Source organism: Phycodurus eques, chromosome 14 (assembly GCF_024500275.1).
Source record: "Phycodurus eques isolate BA_2022a chromosome 14, UOR_Pequ_1.1, whole genome shotgun sequence".
NCBI lineage: Eukaryota > Metazoa > Chordata > Actinopteri > Syngnathiformes > Syngnathidae > Phycodurus > Phycodurus eques.
Genome location: NC_084538.1, coordinates 5,063,475 through 5,080,671, shown reverse-complemented (window position 1 = coordinate 5,080,671; position 17,197 = coordinate 5,063,475). Strand labels below are relative to the sequence as shown.

The following is a 17,197-nucleotide window of genomic DNA, read 5'->3' as shown; positions in this document are numbered from 1 at the left end:
CCGCCTCTCGCTCGAAGATAGCTGGGATAGGCTCCAGCACGCCCGTGACCCTTGTGAGGATAAAGCGGTATAGTAATTCCATTTACTATTAATCCGTTACAGTCTCCCCACCCCCAAAAAGAAAAACACTGTATTTTCATGAGGAAAAGTAGCACTTCACGATATACTGTAATTAATAAGAACGAAAAAGAAAAAAAAAGAAAAAAAAACCTGTTGCCCCCACCAAGGTGGCCGCCAAGTAGACGCGTCGGTTAGCGGGCATATTGAAAACGCGGTCGCAGGTGCTCATTTGATTGGCTGTTGGGGCGAGAGGGACTCGCCCTCGTCCATTCACAGAGGCAATTGTCAGGAAGCCCTCAGCCTATCGGAGAAAACTTTACATGCTCGGACTTCCGCTTTTACTCTTTTTAAACTGCCGCCAGTATTCGGTTAGCAGCGCTCTTCCCTAACTGATTTTAAACGTTTTTGAACCAAAAAAAAAAAAACCCAAAAAAAGAATTGCTGTTTCGCTTTTGTCTCTCCCTCTGGACTGGAACACAACACAAAGCGAGTAGCGTGTGTGTGTGTGTTTGCTTCCCGTGTCTAAAAACACCACCGCCATGGAGTTTAACGAGACCCTCCTCATCGAACGCGACGAGAGCGGTGCCGAGCTGCTGGAGGCCGGAAGGTGGGCGACCCTTCACTGCAAGCAGTGCAACGCGGTGCTGGCAGACTCCCTGTCTGTGTGCGGGGAGCTCACGTGCTTGGACTCCATCATGTGCCTCAGTAAGAACAAGTGTTATGATATCTCCAGGTCTGGATCCCCGAATACATCATGATATTTGTCTTTTTTTTTTTTCTTTTTTTTTTTTGCTTCTTCAGGAGTAACCAGTCACGTGGCAGTGAGTAGTGAAATGGAGTGTGGAAAGAAAGGTCTGGCTAACTGGTGAGCGAGTGCTAATAATATTAATAATAATGCTGACAAAATCCACATGTTCCAGGCAAAATATCCAGAATATTCCCGAGAGGTGATGCTGGGGGTTGGCATATGTAATTACGCATCAAGCTTTAAAATCTATATAAATAATACAATAAATCTATGGTCACTACTGCACAACACTTTTGTCTGTCACGGGGATGGTCTGGAATAGAACCCCCGTGATGAAAAAAAAAAAAAGGGATTACAAAGTGTTAGCACAAAACCTATAGGCTTATACGAGAGAGAAAAAATAATAATAATGAAAAGCCTACTAGAATGCTGACCTTTATTTGTAAACCAAGACACTTCATATGGTGGAAGGTGTGTGCTGACTCCCATTTAACATGAGTTTGAATGTGATGGGTTAAAGCTATAATCCACATTTTTTGTTTAAAAAAAATAAATAAAAATTTAAATGTCCACCCAAGCCACTACACGATTAGATGACAGAATGTTGATTAAGCCTATCAGCTTCTGACACATCTTGCTATATTTTTCAGTATTTTTAATTTTTTTATATATTTAGTGACTATCCGATACATTTCTGCGCTGGATTAGTTGGTGGCGCTCTAAAATGACGTAGTGGAAATGACATTCTACCTACAAAAGGGCAGGCCCATTTATGGACCGCACACAAGTTGAGTGAGCCATAGAGAGAGGAAAATTCCAGCCTTCTGGGGCACCTGAAATCAAGGATTACAGATTCTGAACACAGCCACATTTGCAGATATAACAGGGTGTACACACCTCTGCAAGCACATTATCTCAGTTGTTTATTTTTACTTCCCCTCTCTTTACAAATTTCTTTCTTTTTTTTTCTTCTTCAATTTAGATCTACAGGTTATAGGCCACATTAATCTTGGTCAAATTGTTTTATATCGCAAGAATCTGGCCTTTGAACAGGGGTGTGTAGACTTTTTATATCCACTATAGTTTGGTGGTGTTGTTTTTTTTTTTTTAAACTATCGTGATGTGTTTTTATTCCAGCGTCTTCAGCCCCCTAATGTGCGGCGAGTGTTGCCGCGCGGTGGGCAAAGTGGTGCACGCGGCGCCGCCACAACTGGACGCGGCGCGCTCCCTCTTCCTCCTCCACAAGGCGCACGTCACATGGTCAGTAACCGTGCCAACGCGTCACCTCGCTCCGCGTGCATGATGGCTAAGACGGCGACTCCCTGTTTCAGTTATGTGCTGGACAGCCTCTCCTTGGTGAAAGCGTCCGCCGTGTCTTTTCAGATGAAGCCACTCGTGGAAAGCATCAGTGAGGTAAATCATCCAAAGAGACTCTCATGCAGGGCTGCTGGGCAAACTTTGATGCTCACCTTTGATTTTATTTATTAAAAAAAAAAAAAAACGGGCACGGGGGACGTGTCATTCGTAAATGAGGTATTTACAATATATAAATGACCAAATGATTCAATAAATTAAATATACATATTTTTAAATGTATATGTAAAATGTATTTTTAACACTAAATAAAGTAACCAATTATTTTATAAAAAAGTATGTGTAAATTAATAAAGAAATTCAATGTATGTGTAAAATTGCTATATTATTTTCCTTTATTTACAATAAATCAATTCACCCATTGTTTTAAAAACAATTCTCCACTGACATTTAACGAGCACTATTTAAAAAAACAAAAACAAAGCTGAATCTTAAATGTTCTTGTGCTACACATAAATATCAAACAAAATAATGGGGGGAAAAAACAGTTAAAAACAAACAGAAAACACGACAAGGGCAGAGTACTGTATGTACTATAACGTTTATTTTACTGACAGTTTGCCCTTATTACTATTTATAGTGATTCAATTAACCAATTATTTAATGAGATAAATGAATTAAAAATACATTTTATGTAACCAATTTTAGGAGGGGGGTGTGGAACTGTTAATATTCCAGGACTCTTGATAATGTAAATTAGGCTGAGTGGGTCATACTTTGCCCACCTGGTAAAGGTACGGTTAAATAACGTAAAAAAATAAATAAATAAAATAATAATAAATGTGTTTGGGTTGCAGGTGAGGTGCCAATTTGAATCGCTCTTCGATCACATGAAAAGCAGCCTGGCGGACGGCATCAGCGTCAGCAGCGAGTGGGACAACTGATGCCTCTGGGTTTTTTTGGTTATAAATGTTATTATTACCATATTTTGTTCGTATGAAGTTGTGTATTATTGGCTAAAATAGCAGTTCGCGTGAAACTACTTGTTGACTCCCACTGTAGATTGGCCTGCTCTTTTCAGCTAGGCTAGGCTAATGCACAGTGGATATAAAAAGTCTACACACCCCTCTTCAAACTGCACATTTTTTGACATAGTTCGGATTTGAAATATACAGTATAGGTTATAGGTCACATTTATGCACACAGACGCACACACCAGGCCTTGTCATTGGCACCATGCTGCATTTTATTATCATCATCATTACTATTGCTGAGTTTGAGAAATACATTTTTTTTTTTTAAGTCATACAAAACCATTGAGGAATAATAATAAGCATGCCCGTTTTCCTCCTCTTAGCTGCGGAGTGCATAGTTTGTACACCTCGGTGAACAAAAGAAATCATTTCCATTTGGGAAAAGCTACAACATGCTCGCTACCATAATTAACAAATTCCCGTTCACACGTAGTCATATGACAAACTTGTGGATTATTGCATGCATTACAATCATGTCTGTGAAAAATCATGCATCTTTTTTTGTTTTTTGTTTTCGGTACCTACTGGTTTCCACCATGTCATAATAAGCAGTAGTAAATGGCATAATTACATACATCAACACATGATAGTGGTTGACAGTGCAAGGCAGAAAGTGCTTTTAAAACACGTTTGGACTTTTTTAAGCATGTAAAAAAAAAAAAAAATTGCTACAAGTATTGTACAGTTAAGTAGATCTTGTGTATTGAACCCCCCCCGCCCCCCAACACATACACAAAACACAATTAACCCCCCTGTTACCTGGTGGGTCAAATTGACCCATTTAAATGTTGAATAAGTACCATTGAAAAGAAGTTAAAATGTTTTTGTAGATAGAAAACCTCTTAGCGTTTATCAGATTTTATTTCTTTTCAGTTTCTGACACTTTTCTGGGCTAATGTAACACAGCGCGGGTCAAATTGACCCATTCAAAAAGTAAAAGAATTCCCATCGAAAAGAAGTCAAAAGTAGTTTATTGAGACCAACAACAAAAAAAAAGTTCAAGATTTTTCATTTCCAAATGTTTTTGGATAACGTATTGCACTTAGAGTCAAACTGACCCGAAAAATGTTAAAGAAATTAAAATGTGTATGAAATGTCTTACAATGACATTGTTTATTGGGATGTTTTTTTTTTCTTTCCTTTTCTGAAAGATTTTGTATCAGTAAGTAGGCTGGACAGTAGATTCTTGAGGAAGCGGGTCAAATTGACCCATCTGCAATTTACAGAAATAATATTTTAAATAAATAAATAAGGAGATTAAAGTAGTTTTTCGGAAACAATATAAAACCAATGTTTACTGGGATATTTTCCTTTTTCTGACACTGCCGCACCGGGTCAAATTGACCCGAACATTGTTGCTGTTCCTGAGAAACTTAACGAAACAGGAGGGTTATATGCCTGACAGAATAAAATATGAAAACAGAACGCTGCAGGAGGCATTTGAACATTTACCCTCGCCCGAGACCCTCAAATCATGCATTTATTGCTGCTAAATTCTAAATAATCCTGTACAATTTTCTGGATTACATTTATCGTATGTACAACACAATGTCACTAAAGGGCTGGAAAATCCAATCAAAACCATTTAAAATCCCATCAGTTTGATTAAACATCACTACCATTTGAATTATTTGTTGCTTGAGTGCATTAATTAAAAAAAAAAAAAAACATTGTTTAATCATGCATCCAAAACTGTTACTTTTGTATATTTTTTTTTAAAGGGAGATTATTCATCCAAGTGTGCTGTGCTCAAGCAGGCATCATGCATTATATGATGAGTATATATGAAGTTAAGTATGAGCATCTAAATGCGTAAGAAGATGATGAGACTATACAACTCTTGAATGGAAGACATTGGTGATTTTGTTGCTTTTCAAACAACGTGTCACTTGTTCTTTTTTTTTTTTTTTTAAATAATATCATATAATACACGGCATCGGTCAACAAGGTGACAGGTTTTGATGCAATATTGCACACTGCCCGCTCAATCAGAGTCGTTTGTTTTACACAAAGTGTGGAAATCAAGGACAATTCTAGATATTTGATTGTATTTCTGCTACTAAAATGAGTACCATGAGTACATAAAACACATTTTTATTTTTATCTATACTCACATTTTGCTTTCATTTATTAACCTAATATCAATATGATAAAACAAATAAAAGCAAATGATTTCGTTTATTGAAACATTTTTTAATTGATTTAAATGAATGCAAAACAAACATTTGAATTTATGCTAAAATTAGAACACAATCTTTTTTTAATGACACTAAAATTAGTACAATACAAAATTACTTTTTTTTTTACTATATGAATATTATAATTGGTTAAAAGTAATACAAATAAAAGCACATTTCAATTTAGAGTAAAATTAACATATATAAATACAACAAATGAGTTTATAAAATTAGTATAATAGATAAAATAAATCAGGCAAAATGTGCTTTTCATTCTTAATGATTTGTTTACGATGAAGTGATTTTACTTTTGTATAATGACCACATTTTATTTTTCCATTTATAGTACTCAAATGAGTACAAGACAACCAATATGCATTTTAAAATTAGCATAATAAATACAACAAAATATTACACCAAAATTTGGTGTGAATGACACTTGTATTATTTTTTTTATTTTACCAAAATCTGTATAACAAATTAAAATGTGCTTCATTCATCATCATATATATTTTATATAATATTTGATATTATATCATTACATATTTTAAGCCAATGAAAGCAGGAGCAGAGGATTATTTTGTTTCAAGCGAGGACATATTTTGAAGCCTTCACATTGGGGATCCTTTTTTTGTGCCCTTATTTGGAAAGATTCTATTTAATTCACAATCAAATTAAAAATAAGCATAAGGACCTCATGAAAGGACGTTTTAAGGGATAAAGAAAAAAAGAACTCACATGATTTCCCTCACAACAGATGCCTCGCCCACACAAAATCATGTTTTAAAAATAAAGAAACATACATTTATATATGTATGTACAGTATGTATAAATACATATCCATATATCAAAATCAACTGAACCTGCTACCAAATAGGCCTTATGATCTCCCGCTCATTCTTCTCATGTTGGCTCTGAGGTAGCAAAAAAAAAAAACATTTTTTTGTTTTGTGGACTCAGACCAGTATTAATCTGAAAGAGGTTTCTTTTCTCTCTTCACATCTGAACTTCACTTTAAAACTGACATAAGTGGAGTTAGCCCACCCGAGTTGTCAGGGGCTCACAAAGTGGGCCGTGTCGTTTACTAAAACGTAGGCATGTATATTATTTCCGTCATCGCTGACGCCTAATTCCAATGTACCGGATCGATGTCAGCTGGTGGAACTGCCGTAATCAATATTTAATTAATCAATTATAATCACATTATGTTGTTGTAGAATGTGTGTAACTTGGTGTTTTAGCTCCACATCTTGACACGTCCCAAACCTGGACAGGCGTATTCCCAAGAGGATGTCGACGGTTGGGGGAGTGTGGACCCCCATCGGGTCCTTCATGGAAGATTCTTCTTCTTCTTCTTCTTCTTCTTCTTCATTCCCGCTGAGGCTTAACGTGGTTGTTCAGGAACACGGTGGTCCAAGTAAAGTTCCTCCGGTGTGGATCACGTGCGTTTCCCAGCGCATCCATCCTGTAATTTGACATTATTATTATTATAATAGTTGTTTCTAAAACTGAAGCAAAATCATGTGTTGTAGAAATGCATTCTACATGGGTGGAAGGGTTTTCCAGAATTTTGAGGTCAATTTTGTGGATGCATATTATACATGGGTGTAGGCAAATGTAGGCCTGATGACGGGTTTGTGCCTGTTTGCTAGATATTTAAGTTATTGGTGTTATTTGTACATCATTGTGAACTGTTTTAAGAGTTTAGATGTGTGTTGAAAAAGCACTGTATTTATGATTGTGCTTTGGGAATACAATTATTCATGTTCAGCCATAGTTGTTCCTTAGTATCAAAATATTCATTTACTGTATGGTACAGGCAGTTGATTTTTTTTTTTTTTTTCCATGGTTAAAGAAATATATTTGCAAACCGATTGATAGTTCGATCGATATGATAGACAGGTAAAACATTTAGTATTAATCATCCATTTGTTACGGTCAGACAGTATTACTATTTTTTTTTTAAGATCTGTTATTTGTAAGTTGATATAGAAAATGTGTGTGAGAATATTCTTCAAAACTGACCTAATGTGTTCATGAAAAATAAAGAGTATTTTATGGTTATTTAGCACGAGACAAATATGCAGTTCATGTGACTAAAGCCTGGCACTTTACTGCGTCAGAGCATTTTTAAGCAGAAGAAAAGTACAGTGAATTGATTGAAATAAACTTAAAAAGCAGGTGTCTGACAGTCTGACCTTGGACTGCTCCTGGTGATGAGGATGCTGCAGAGATGTTAGGAAGCTTAACAATGGCTGACCACTTCTTCGTATTTTACGGTGACACCAGCGGGTTCTGTGGGCCACCGCTCACTTTCTCCACTGAAAAAACAGGTCGAGGTGATATTGACACAGCAAGAAAGCGTTCACCTCGCATATGGGAGGAAAGGTAAGGGGAGAAAAAAATAACAAAAATTTAAAAAAGTATCCCCCTCTCGCCTCTCTGCGTCCAGCCGAGCGAGCTCGTAGCTACGCCATTTTGAGTCGTCCCTAGCGCATATAGCGGAAAAGCGCGGTGATTGGCTGAGGAGTTCTGTCGATCAAACTGCAATATAAAATTAATACGAAAACGAACAGTACCGCCCCGGAAGGGGTCAGAAATCGGAAGAGGCTGTCTACTGCCAGAGTAAAAATATCACAAAATACACACTAATAAATAAATAAATCATTAGGAATTAATTTCTATATTAAAACACTTCACTTTGAGATACGGAAAGCGCTATTTAGGAGTTATGCTACGTTCCATTTGTACTCGGAAGTCGGAATTTACGAATTTAATGACCATATATATATTTTTTAAAATGTCATACATATGAATTTTTGTTTAAGAATGTGAGCATTTTTGGATTTACTAACCCATCGATATTCCCTCTCGTGGTAGGCGAAAATGACTGAATCCAATTTTCAAACTGTGCCTAACGTTATAGTGGCTTAAACGCCATTTCATTCGCATGGAATATTTTCAGTATTTGTTTTCAAACGTCTATTTTGCGCTAATACAATTATTTAGATTTTAATTTTCGTTCTACGTTTCAACGGAATCATGGTTGAAGTCAGCCATAGCAAATGTCCGCTAGATGGAGCCATGCGTGATTCAACCCAATTTGACGTATTATTATTGACTTCAAATAAATCTCTATCAGTGTTGAGGAAATACCCATAAGATGAATATTTAAGTTTTACTTTCTCCTCCCGGCTCTCCCATAGAAGTACATGTAGGCTTTGAACTATTTCACAATTTTTTATTATATTAGGCTCGACACAGGAAATAATGTAGCATTTGATTGATTTTAGCATGTGGAATTAGTGGCACAATTAAGAGTCAAATGCATCATGAACATGCAATCTAGTTCAAACACACAGACTGCTTTAGATAAAAACATATACGGCGTAACATGTTACATTAGCGTTTGCTGGACCACATTTTATTATCAAGTGACATCAATCGTAAAATGTTCCTTAGCACAACCACTGAAGAGAGTCATTCCAAGTGATTGGCAGTTTTGTCGTTCATGTAAGCTTAGGGAAAAGAAGGGCAAAAGGATCTTTAAAGGAGACATTATGGAACACTGACTGATATCGTATCCAAATGGTTGTCTCTGGAGTTCCTGTCAATTAGCCTCACTGTGACCTAACAGTGGGGGAAAACACAATAAGCACCCCTGCCCCGCCCAAAGTTCCAGAGCGAAAGAACCACTTTGGTCGAAGCACTATCATGTCAACGCCAAAAAGGTAAGCAGAGTTGCACAATTAGCTTCTTGGAATATTATCATAATCATGTTCGGCTAAGTTGTTGACGTGAAGGTGGTGGTGGTTCGGTATTAACGTTTGGCCATGAGTACCACGCTGTACATTAGTTGGACTGAGAAAAACGCAAAATCAAGTGAATTTATCTTATTTCTAGTGAAAACATCCTACTGTACTTATTTTAAGACAGTTTGGGGTTGGCGCTGCATTTCCAGTGATAACGCAATGGAAGATATACACACACTGCATATATGCCCCTCAAATGAGTTGCTTTCCCCATGGCAAGAGATACGCTGTACAAATATGTTGTTAATTCATGATCCTTGGGGGATTTTGAACAAAGTATGGTCCAAACATATAGAGATTAAACAGTGGGGGGGAATATGTCGCCTTTAAAACGGTGCATTAAAAACACTCTCTTTTCCTTTTGTTCTATTGGTTGTAGCGTGTGAACAGTAGCAGCGACTGTGGTCCTCACAGTACCGGGAAGAAAGAAATTGCATATCAAAACAAAATAAAACAAAAAATTAAAATCAAGGCACATGCGCATGTGGAGCAGCACAAAGACGTTTCCCTAAGTTGTTGTTGTTGTTTTTTTTTTTCCCCCCCGCGTGAGAGAGCGTCTTTCTACGAGAGGCGAGGACCACAGTCACCTGCTCTTATGAGACCACAGGAGAGAAAACAAACAACAAACACAAAACTAAATGTCCGGACGTGATTATTTCCTAAAGTCATCAGTGCAGGAAGCGGATGCTCATTTTCTGCTCCACGTCCACTTTCTCCAGCACCTGTGCGCACACAAAACATTTAAGTGATGCCTCCACTTTTTACCACATTATAAAACAAAAAGCACAGAAATATAAAGGCAATTAAATACGTCATCATAAAATATGGTTCACTTTTCAATGCACGGTGCCATCATGCAATAGTAATTCCAGTTAATAAATCATTAAACATTTCATTCAACACACAAAAAAAAAAAAAAAAATCATTATATATAAAAAAAATATGAAATTAAAAGACCATTCGATAAACAGAAATGCCATTGAACAAATTTAAATATTAAATAAGAATCAATTAAATTGAAGGATAAAATACTATTAAATGAACATTTCAATAAATTTAATAACTAATCTTTGAATAAATGCCATTTAACAAAATTAAATGTCACATAAAATTCAAATGACATCCAAAAAACAAATAAAATGTAATTAAAAAATATTTTAAGATCCATTACATATAAATCCAATTAGATTAAATGATGAAAAATCTATTAAATAAAAATGCCAATTTAATAATAAAATGCATACACAGCCGTAAAAAAAGTGTTGCTCCCCTTCCAAAATTCTTATATTTTTGCAGTTTCCCTAGTTTGATGTTTAAGATCAAACAAATGTAAATAGACAAATATAACCCAAGTGAACTTAAAATTCTGTTTTTAAAACGTGATTTCATTTATTAAGGAAAAAAACTATTCAAAATTAGCTGGCCCTGTGTGAAAAATTAATGCCCCGTTAAACCTAATTGGTTGGGCCATCCACAGCAGCAGCAACTGAAATCAAGCGTTTTCTATAACTGGCAATGAGACTTTCACATCTCTGTGGAGAGATTTTGGCCCACTCTTTCTTGCAGAACTGTTTGAATTCAGCAAAAATTGACGGTTTGACTCCAAAATCTTCATTTTCTTTTGTTAAGCCATTCAGAAGTTGACTTGCTGGTGTGTTTTGGATCGTTACCCTGCTGCAGAACCCAAGGGAGCGTCAGCTTGAGGTCACTAACTGACGGCTGAACATTCTCCTTCAGGATTATATGTTCAAGAGCAGAACTCATGGTTCCATCAATCACACCAAGTTGTTCCCCCAAAAAATATTCAGATGTTTTTTTTTTGCAAAAGTAAGATGAGCCTTTGTGTTCTACTTGGTCAGCAGTAGCTTTCACCATGGCACTCTGTCATGGATGCCATTTTAGCCCAGTCTCTTCGTGATTGTTGTCTCCTGACCGCTGACTTCAACTGAGGTCTGCAGTTCTTTAAAAGTTGTCCTGAGTTCCTTTGTGGCCTCCTGGATGAGTCATTGCTGTTCTCTTAGGGTAATCTTTGTAGGACGGCCACTTCTACAAAGGTTCACTACTTCTCCATAATTTCTCCATTTGAAGTTAATGGCTCTCCCAATGGTTTGCTGGAATCCTAAGGCTTTAGAAATGCCTTTTGAAACCCTTTCCAGACCGATAGATGTCAATTACTTTATTTCTCAACTGTTCTGGAATTTCTTTGGATCATGTCATTTTGTTGCAGCTTTTTTACATCTTTTGACTTGATTTTGTTGGGACAGATTCTATTTAAATCATTTCTTAGTCTGGAGGTAATCAGACTTGGGTGTGATCAGAGAAAATTAACCCAAAATTGTGCTTAGGTCCATTTAATTTATGATTTAACAAGGGGATAATTACTTTTTCCACACAGGGCCAGGTAACTTTGAATAGTTTTTTTTTTTTTTTTTACCTTAATAAATGAAATCTCCTTTTAAAAAGTGCATTTTAAGTTCACTTGGGTTACATTTGTCTATTTACAGTTCTTTGATGATTTTAAATATTAAAGTGGGGAAACTATGCAAAAAAACAAGACTTTGAGAAAGGGGCTAATACGTTTCCATGGCAGTGGATATTGAATAAAAATGCCATTAAACAAATTTAAAATCTGTTAAGTAAAATTCTATTTAAATACACGAAAATAAAAACATCTATTAATTTAAAATGTCATTAAATAAAATCCATTAATTAAATTAAAACAGATACATTAAAATGTTTTAAATGCAAATATAAAACCTAACAGTTGTATGTGTAGGTTTGTGTAAGGCATGGAGAACTTGCCTTGATGAATTCGTTGAAGGAAATGGAGCTGTCTCCGTTAGTGTCGGCCTCCTGGATGGTTCTGTCTGCAATGCTTCCCAGCTGCTCGTCAGAGATGTTCACGCCCACCATCATCCTTAACACCTATCAAACACGCACGCACGCACGCGACACACACGTTGTAATGTGTTTTGTACAAAAACACACGAGTCATGAAAGTATCAGCTTCCGGCAAGTCACGCCGTGTCAGCATCTTGCGAGGAAGAAAGAAAAGAGAAAAAAATAAAAATAATAAAAAATGGAGCTTGTCAACAAGTTACTGTCTCGCTAATTATCAACTGACGGAATGAATGAGGACACGGGAAAGAATGTAAACCTGCTGAATTTCGATTTTGCGCTACAGAATAAAATGCATGCCGCAGTCGTGTGAGTGTGCGAGTTGCGTTCAGGGTCACTACGTAAATGGGAGTGAGTGTGTTCTTTTGTAATACAATACATAATTGTACAAGTGGATTACTAGGAAAATTATTATTTGTATGAGAATGCTTTAGTTAAAACACTATGTGGGCTCACCGTGCTAATATGGAATTTGTTTTGTAATATATGAATAGATCAATTATTTTGTTAATATAGTCAGCCACAGCTGCGAGGAATCCAAAGTTATCGATGTCCTTTCATCGTCATTCCTGTCATGGTGTGTTGCGTGTTTTTGTTTGCACCTTAAGGACAAAAGTCCTGTTTTTTGTTTTAATTCCTCATTTTAAAAAAAGAACATTCAAGCAACACGTTTTTCTCATGTTTTTGAGATTTTAGGGTGAAAGCTGGAGCTGGCTACTAGTGTGGACTGAATCGGTGGCAATAATGGCGAAATGAAATACCAGTATTTTGAGGGTAATAGCCCATCAGCAACATATTGCGGAAAAACAAAACTATTAACTAGTTTGTTTTGGGGCCGGTGAACTTAGTTCAAAATGTTGAATCATGAACTACGAACTGAAATAGTTCACTTTTGGAATGATGAAGTGAACATTGAACTAGTTCGAGTAGAAAATTAACGTTCCCAACATTGAGCCTGTATTATTTCACGTCACAATATATATATCGCAGATTAAAAAAAAAATTTTTTTAAACGCAATGTCAATTTTTTTTTTTTTTAAATTTTCAAATCGTATTATGTACAGCACTCACCTGAAGCAGCTCATCCCGCGAGATCTTGTCGTCTCTGTCCAGGTCGTAAAGACGGAAAGCAACTGAGTAGAAAAGGAAAAATGAGCGATGCGTGCCGGTTGTTGTTTGCATCAATACCAAAGCGCGCACTCACACAGCAGCTTGTTGGTCCTGCTGTTGAGCGGCTCGCTGACGTTTGCATTCTTGTTCTTCTCGCTGTCCTCGATGGGCCGGAAGTGGGCCAGCGTGCGCATGAAGCCTCGGAAGTTCACCTGGTCTTCCCTGAAGAAATGTTAAAAACACACATACGCCTAATTCATGGATATCGGGATATTGTGTCGCTGTGTGAAAGTTACGCCATAACTATTATCCCACCTTTATATTTTTAATCTATCCTCCGTTATTCGCTGAAAAACTCACCTAGTTACCCTTTTTGTGCTCAGGCCAAAGCACTGTTTAATAATTATAGATTTTTTTTAAAAAATATTTTTTATCTAAAGTTTTACCTTTTGTTTTGACATGTTCTTTTAAATGTTTGCATATTTTGTTTTGCACAATAAATTTTTTTGGGTTTCATTAAAAAAAAAAAAAATAATCCACAAAAATTCAAATGAAAAAATCGGAACCTTTTGCTATAACGGATTTTGTACTTTTTCTTACATTAACATTTCTAGAATATTTTTATGAGTAACATTTTTTTAAATAATTTTTATAAGAAATATTTCCAGCTTTAAAAAGATATGTTGACATTTTGTATTTGTACAATTGAAATTCATAGAGGTTTTTTAAAATATTTTCTTTCATCCATTTTCCGTACCGCTTATCCTCAACTAGGGTCGCGGGCGTGCTGGAGCCTATCCAAGCTATCTTCGGGCGAGCAGCCAATCGCAAGGCACATGGAAACAAACAATCATTCGTACTCACATTCACACTTATGGGCAATTTAGAGTCTTCATTTAACCTACCATGCATGTTTTTGGAGCGTGAGAGGAAACTGGAGCACCCGGAGAAAACCCACACAGGCACAGAGAGAACATGCAAACTCCACTCAGGCGAGGCCGGATTTGAACCCGGGTCGTCAGAACTGTGAGGCAGATGTGCTAACCAGTCACCACCGTGCCGCCAATTTTCTTTCAAAAGAATTAAAAACAAAACAAAAACTTAAAAACTTAAGTAGCTTTTTTCCTAAAACATTAAAATTCCTAGACTATTCCTTATTTCATTAAATGATTTTAAAAGAATAATATATATTAAAAAAAAAAATTCTAACAAATACTTTAAGACAACATTTTTTTAATGTAAAAGTATTGCTTTTATCACATCTTGGTACCAATGAACTATGTTGAGTTGAGGAGCTTCATGTAGTGCTTTGCACCCATCTTGTAGGCAATTATAACCCTTTTTAGGGGGTGCGTCAATTACTTGCAGATTTCGCGGCAGGGCTCGGTCGCTATCCCCCACGAATAGCGAGGGAACACTGTAGTATAGTAGAGTTCTGTTTCAAATGTAGAAGTGAATACATGTTTTTCAATTTTGCAGGATGTCTGTGTGAAAGGGGCTAAAGACATCAACGGTAGTCAACAATGGTACAGCAACTAGTTGGAACCAAACACCTTTCTATGTGTAACTTATTTTGTAACACGTGGTAGAACATTTCAAAATAAAAGCTTCACCCTTCTGGGAAGAAAGCATTGATGATGCGGTCACCCAGAGGATTGATGGCCAACTCCGGAATCCTCTGGAAATCTTCTCGACTGCGGACAGACAGATCAAATTGATTAGATTATAATATTTCAGTAAATGGAATAGATACAGTTGTAAGAAAAGGTATGGGAATTTGTATTTATTTTGCCCTATTTGCATTTTGACATCGATTCCGATGAGGACGCCAAAGGCACTTCATAGTGCTTGTGACCCTCATAATAATACATAAATAGAGGAAGATGACACCAGTCACCTTGACCGCCGTGACTGAGCAGAGACAAGACAACCAAAACATGTTGTGTGTAAACGCCAGAGCCTCACAACACACACACAACAGTGGCTTTAACTCAACTCACTTCAGTAGGTAGCACACGTAATCATTAGCCGCTTGTTCATCTATTACTAAATTTGCTCCGTCTGAAGATGAAACTCTTCAGTTAATCACAAACTGTGGAACAATGTTCCAGAAGGAAATCATGTCAAAGTCGGGCTGGGCAATATTGTCTCACCTGAGGGTGCCGTTCTCCCCTTTATCCAGGCTGGTGAAGCGGCTGTACAGACGAGTGATCTGGCTGTGCGAGACTGCGTGGAAGGACACAACGAAGATGACGTTATGATGTCACGTAAAATTAATTAATTTACAATAACACACACAAAAAGGCAAATGACAGACAATATAGTCAGTAAAATATAAAACAAAGGAGCCAGGGATATTTTATATATTAAAATACCAAATGAAGAGCATAAAAATAAGTTTTACCTGCTTTTATGTTTTTAGATTTAAATATTGTATTTATGTATTGTCTGCTTTCCAAAAATGTAAAAAATATAAAAATTAAAACAAATTAAAAATGGACTAAATTTGGATTTGTGCATATGAAATTTCACAAGATTAATTAATACATAAAAAAAAAAAAAAAGAATTATTTACCCTGTTGTGTCAATTCTGGTATCGAAGGATGTTTTTTTTACTATGGAGCTTTTGCCACCCGGAAGTGCATGTGACGTCATGACGACAGGACCATAAATAAGTCATACGTCCAGAATTATGTTCCCGTTATACAGCTGTATTCGTAAGCCATAAAATGTAGTTTCCTTGGAGGAAATAACAGCATTTCTCGAGATAAATTAGCATACCAGTCTACACCCACGGATGTTTGATAAAAGCTTAAATAAATAACTTACAGCCTGTTTCTTTCTTGATTTCCTCAATTTCCTCCTCGCGAAGTAACGTAGACGCCCGGGATCCCATAATGATGTTGGGAGTTGGGAACCAGCACACAGAACCGCTGTGAAAACGTCAAAGTTTAGGTCGGGGGGGGGGGACAAAAAAAAAAAAAAAAAACCAGCTACCCTTGACTCTTGACCAGCTAGCACAACAGCCGTCTCGCTCGCACGCCCCACCGCGTGGAAGACAAATACGTCTCACGGGGAGGAGTTTAAGACAAGTTTTAAGTCCGCTCCGTGTGTGAAACTAGTAAGTCATTTGTTTTTGGGAGTCGATTTAAATGAACGCCCTGCGATAGTTTCGTCTGACGGTCCTTTTATCTTCCGTCTTTATCGAGTGGGCGGGGCTATGATGATGGTTGAAATGGTAGCTGTCTGAGTGCCTGATCCAAAATGGAAAAATAGGTAGCACGATAAGTGCCTGCTTAAATCACGTGTTGGTTTAAATTCGACATTTAGAACATTCCTGTACATCATGATGAAAATTACAAATATACATATATTTTTTAGGCCGCCATTAGTACATAAAACAATACAGAAGAGGAGCTAGGGGAGTTTAAAATAAAAAAAATTAATTAAATGCATAAAGTAACTTTTAACTACCTTTTCGTTTTTTGGAGTTATAGATTGTGTTTATGTATTGTCTTATTTCTTTCTCAAAATTATAAAGAAGAGGTTTTGAATGACTACATTTGGATTTGGGGACATGACATTTCGCAAACTGTTAATTTAAAAAAAAAAAAAAAAAGGATAGTTTTCTTCCTACCATAGATTAAACAAAATATTTTTTTTCCAATGAAGAGTGACGTCAGAGTCAATATTATCAATAATAAACTGTGATACATCTTTCCAGAATCTGTTGGCCACCAAAAGGCTGGCGATACGTGCCTTATTAAAAAACTTACAAAAAATAAAATAATACTTTTTATCTTATTATAGCTCTCCAATGTATCGTTTTCTCTGGTATGACGACAATGTTTCTAATCATATTCTTTATATCTGACATATATACATATATATATATATATATATATATATATAGTGATGATAATTGTAATATTTCATATACTACGACAAAACCATACTACTACTAATAATAATACCCAACCTGAAGCCATTTTAATAATGCCCTGATTGAAGCTTGCACGTCTTATGTCCACCGAAAGAGATGGT

At 36.4% G+C, this 17,197-nt stretch overlaps 2 protein-coding genes and 1 long non-coding RNA gene across 4 annotated transcripts; 1 reads left to right on the top strand and 2 right to left on the bottom strand.

The window, feature by feature from the left end:
• The first annotated feature begins 401 nt into the window (after positions 1 to 401).
• Positions 402 to 3,643, top strand: oip5 (opa interacting protein 5). Its single transcript, XM_061697197.1, has 5 exons — positions 402 to 765; positions 862 to 925; positions 1,946 to 2,068; positions 2,140 to 2,221; positions 2,980 to 3,643. Exons 1-5 carry the CDS (start codon positions 600 to 602, stop codon positions 3,064 to 3,066), a joined length of 522 nt encoding a protein of 173 aa, XP_061553181.1. The 5' UTR covers positions 402 to 599; the 3' UTR covers positions 3,067 to 3,643.
• Positions 3,345 to 8,069, bottom strand: LOC133413178 (uncharacterized). The gene is made up of 2 exons (XR_009769843.1): positions 7,532 to 8,069; positions 3,345 to 6,798 (listed from the first exon to the last, which is right to left on the bottom strand). It is a non-coding gene; the product is annotated as an uncharacterized LOC133413178 (long non-coding RNA).
• Positions 8,070 to 8,553: 484 nt separating this feature from the next.
• Positions 8,554 to 16,357, bottom strand: chp1 (calcineurin-like EF-hand protein 1). Of its 2 annotated transcripts, XM_061697228.1 has the most exons (8): positions 16,151 to 16,357; positions 15,983 to 16,086; positions 15,307 to 15,379; positions 14,767 to 14,847; positions 13,248 to 13,375; positions 13,115 to 13,176; positions 11,948 to 12,070; positions 8,554 to 9,867 (listed from the first exon to the last, which is right to left on the bottom strand). In XM_061697228.1, the coding sequence occupies exons 2-8, from the start codon at positions 16,047 to 16,049 to the stop codon at positions 9,814 to 9,816; spliced, it is 588 nt and encodes a 195-aa protein (XP_061553212.1). In that variant the 5' UTR covers positions 16,050 to 16,086; positions 16,151 to 16,357; the 3' UTR covers positions 8,554 to 9,813. The 2 variants fall into 2 exon arrangements, with proteins under 2 accessions (XP_061553212.1, XP_061553211.1); XM_061697227.1 differs by having other exon boundaries at positions 15,983 to 16,357.
• Between the last annotated feature and the right edge of the window lie 840 nt (positions 16,358 to 17,197).

Bases quoted from the DNA above. Each gene is read 5' to 3' on its own strand.
- oip5 (XM_061697197.1), top strand. From the start codon at position 600: ATGGAGTTTAACGAGACCCTCCTCATCGAACGCGACGAGAGCGGTGCC. The intron at 926-1,945 runs GTGAGCGAGTGC...TTTTTATTCCAG, and splicing joins AAGAAAGGTCTGGCTAACTG to CGTCTTCAGCCCCCTAATGT. The intron at 2,222-2,979 runs GTAAATCATCCA...TTTGGGTTGCAG, and splicing joins TCGTGGAAAGCATCAGTGAG to GTGAGGTGCCAATTTGAATC.
- chp1 (XM_061697227.1), bottom strand. From the start codon at position 16,049: ATGGGATCCCGGGCGTCTACGTTACTTCGCGAGGAGGAAATTGAGGAA. The intron at 12,071-13,114 runs GTGAGTGCTGTA...CGTGTTTGATAG, and splicing joins CGCGGGATGAGCTGCTTCAG to GTGTTAAGGATGATGGTGGG. The intron at 9,868-11,947 runs GCAAGTTCTCCA...GTGTGCGCACAG, and splicing joins CCTTCAACGAATTCATCAAG to GTGCTGGAGAAAGTGGACGT.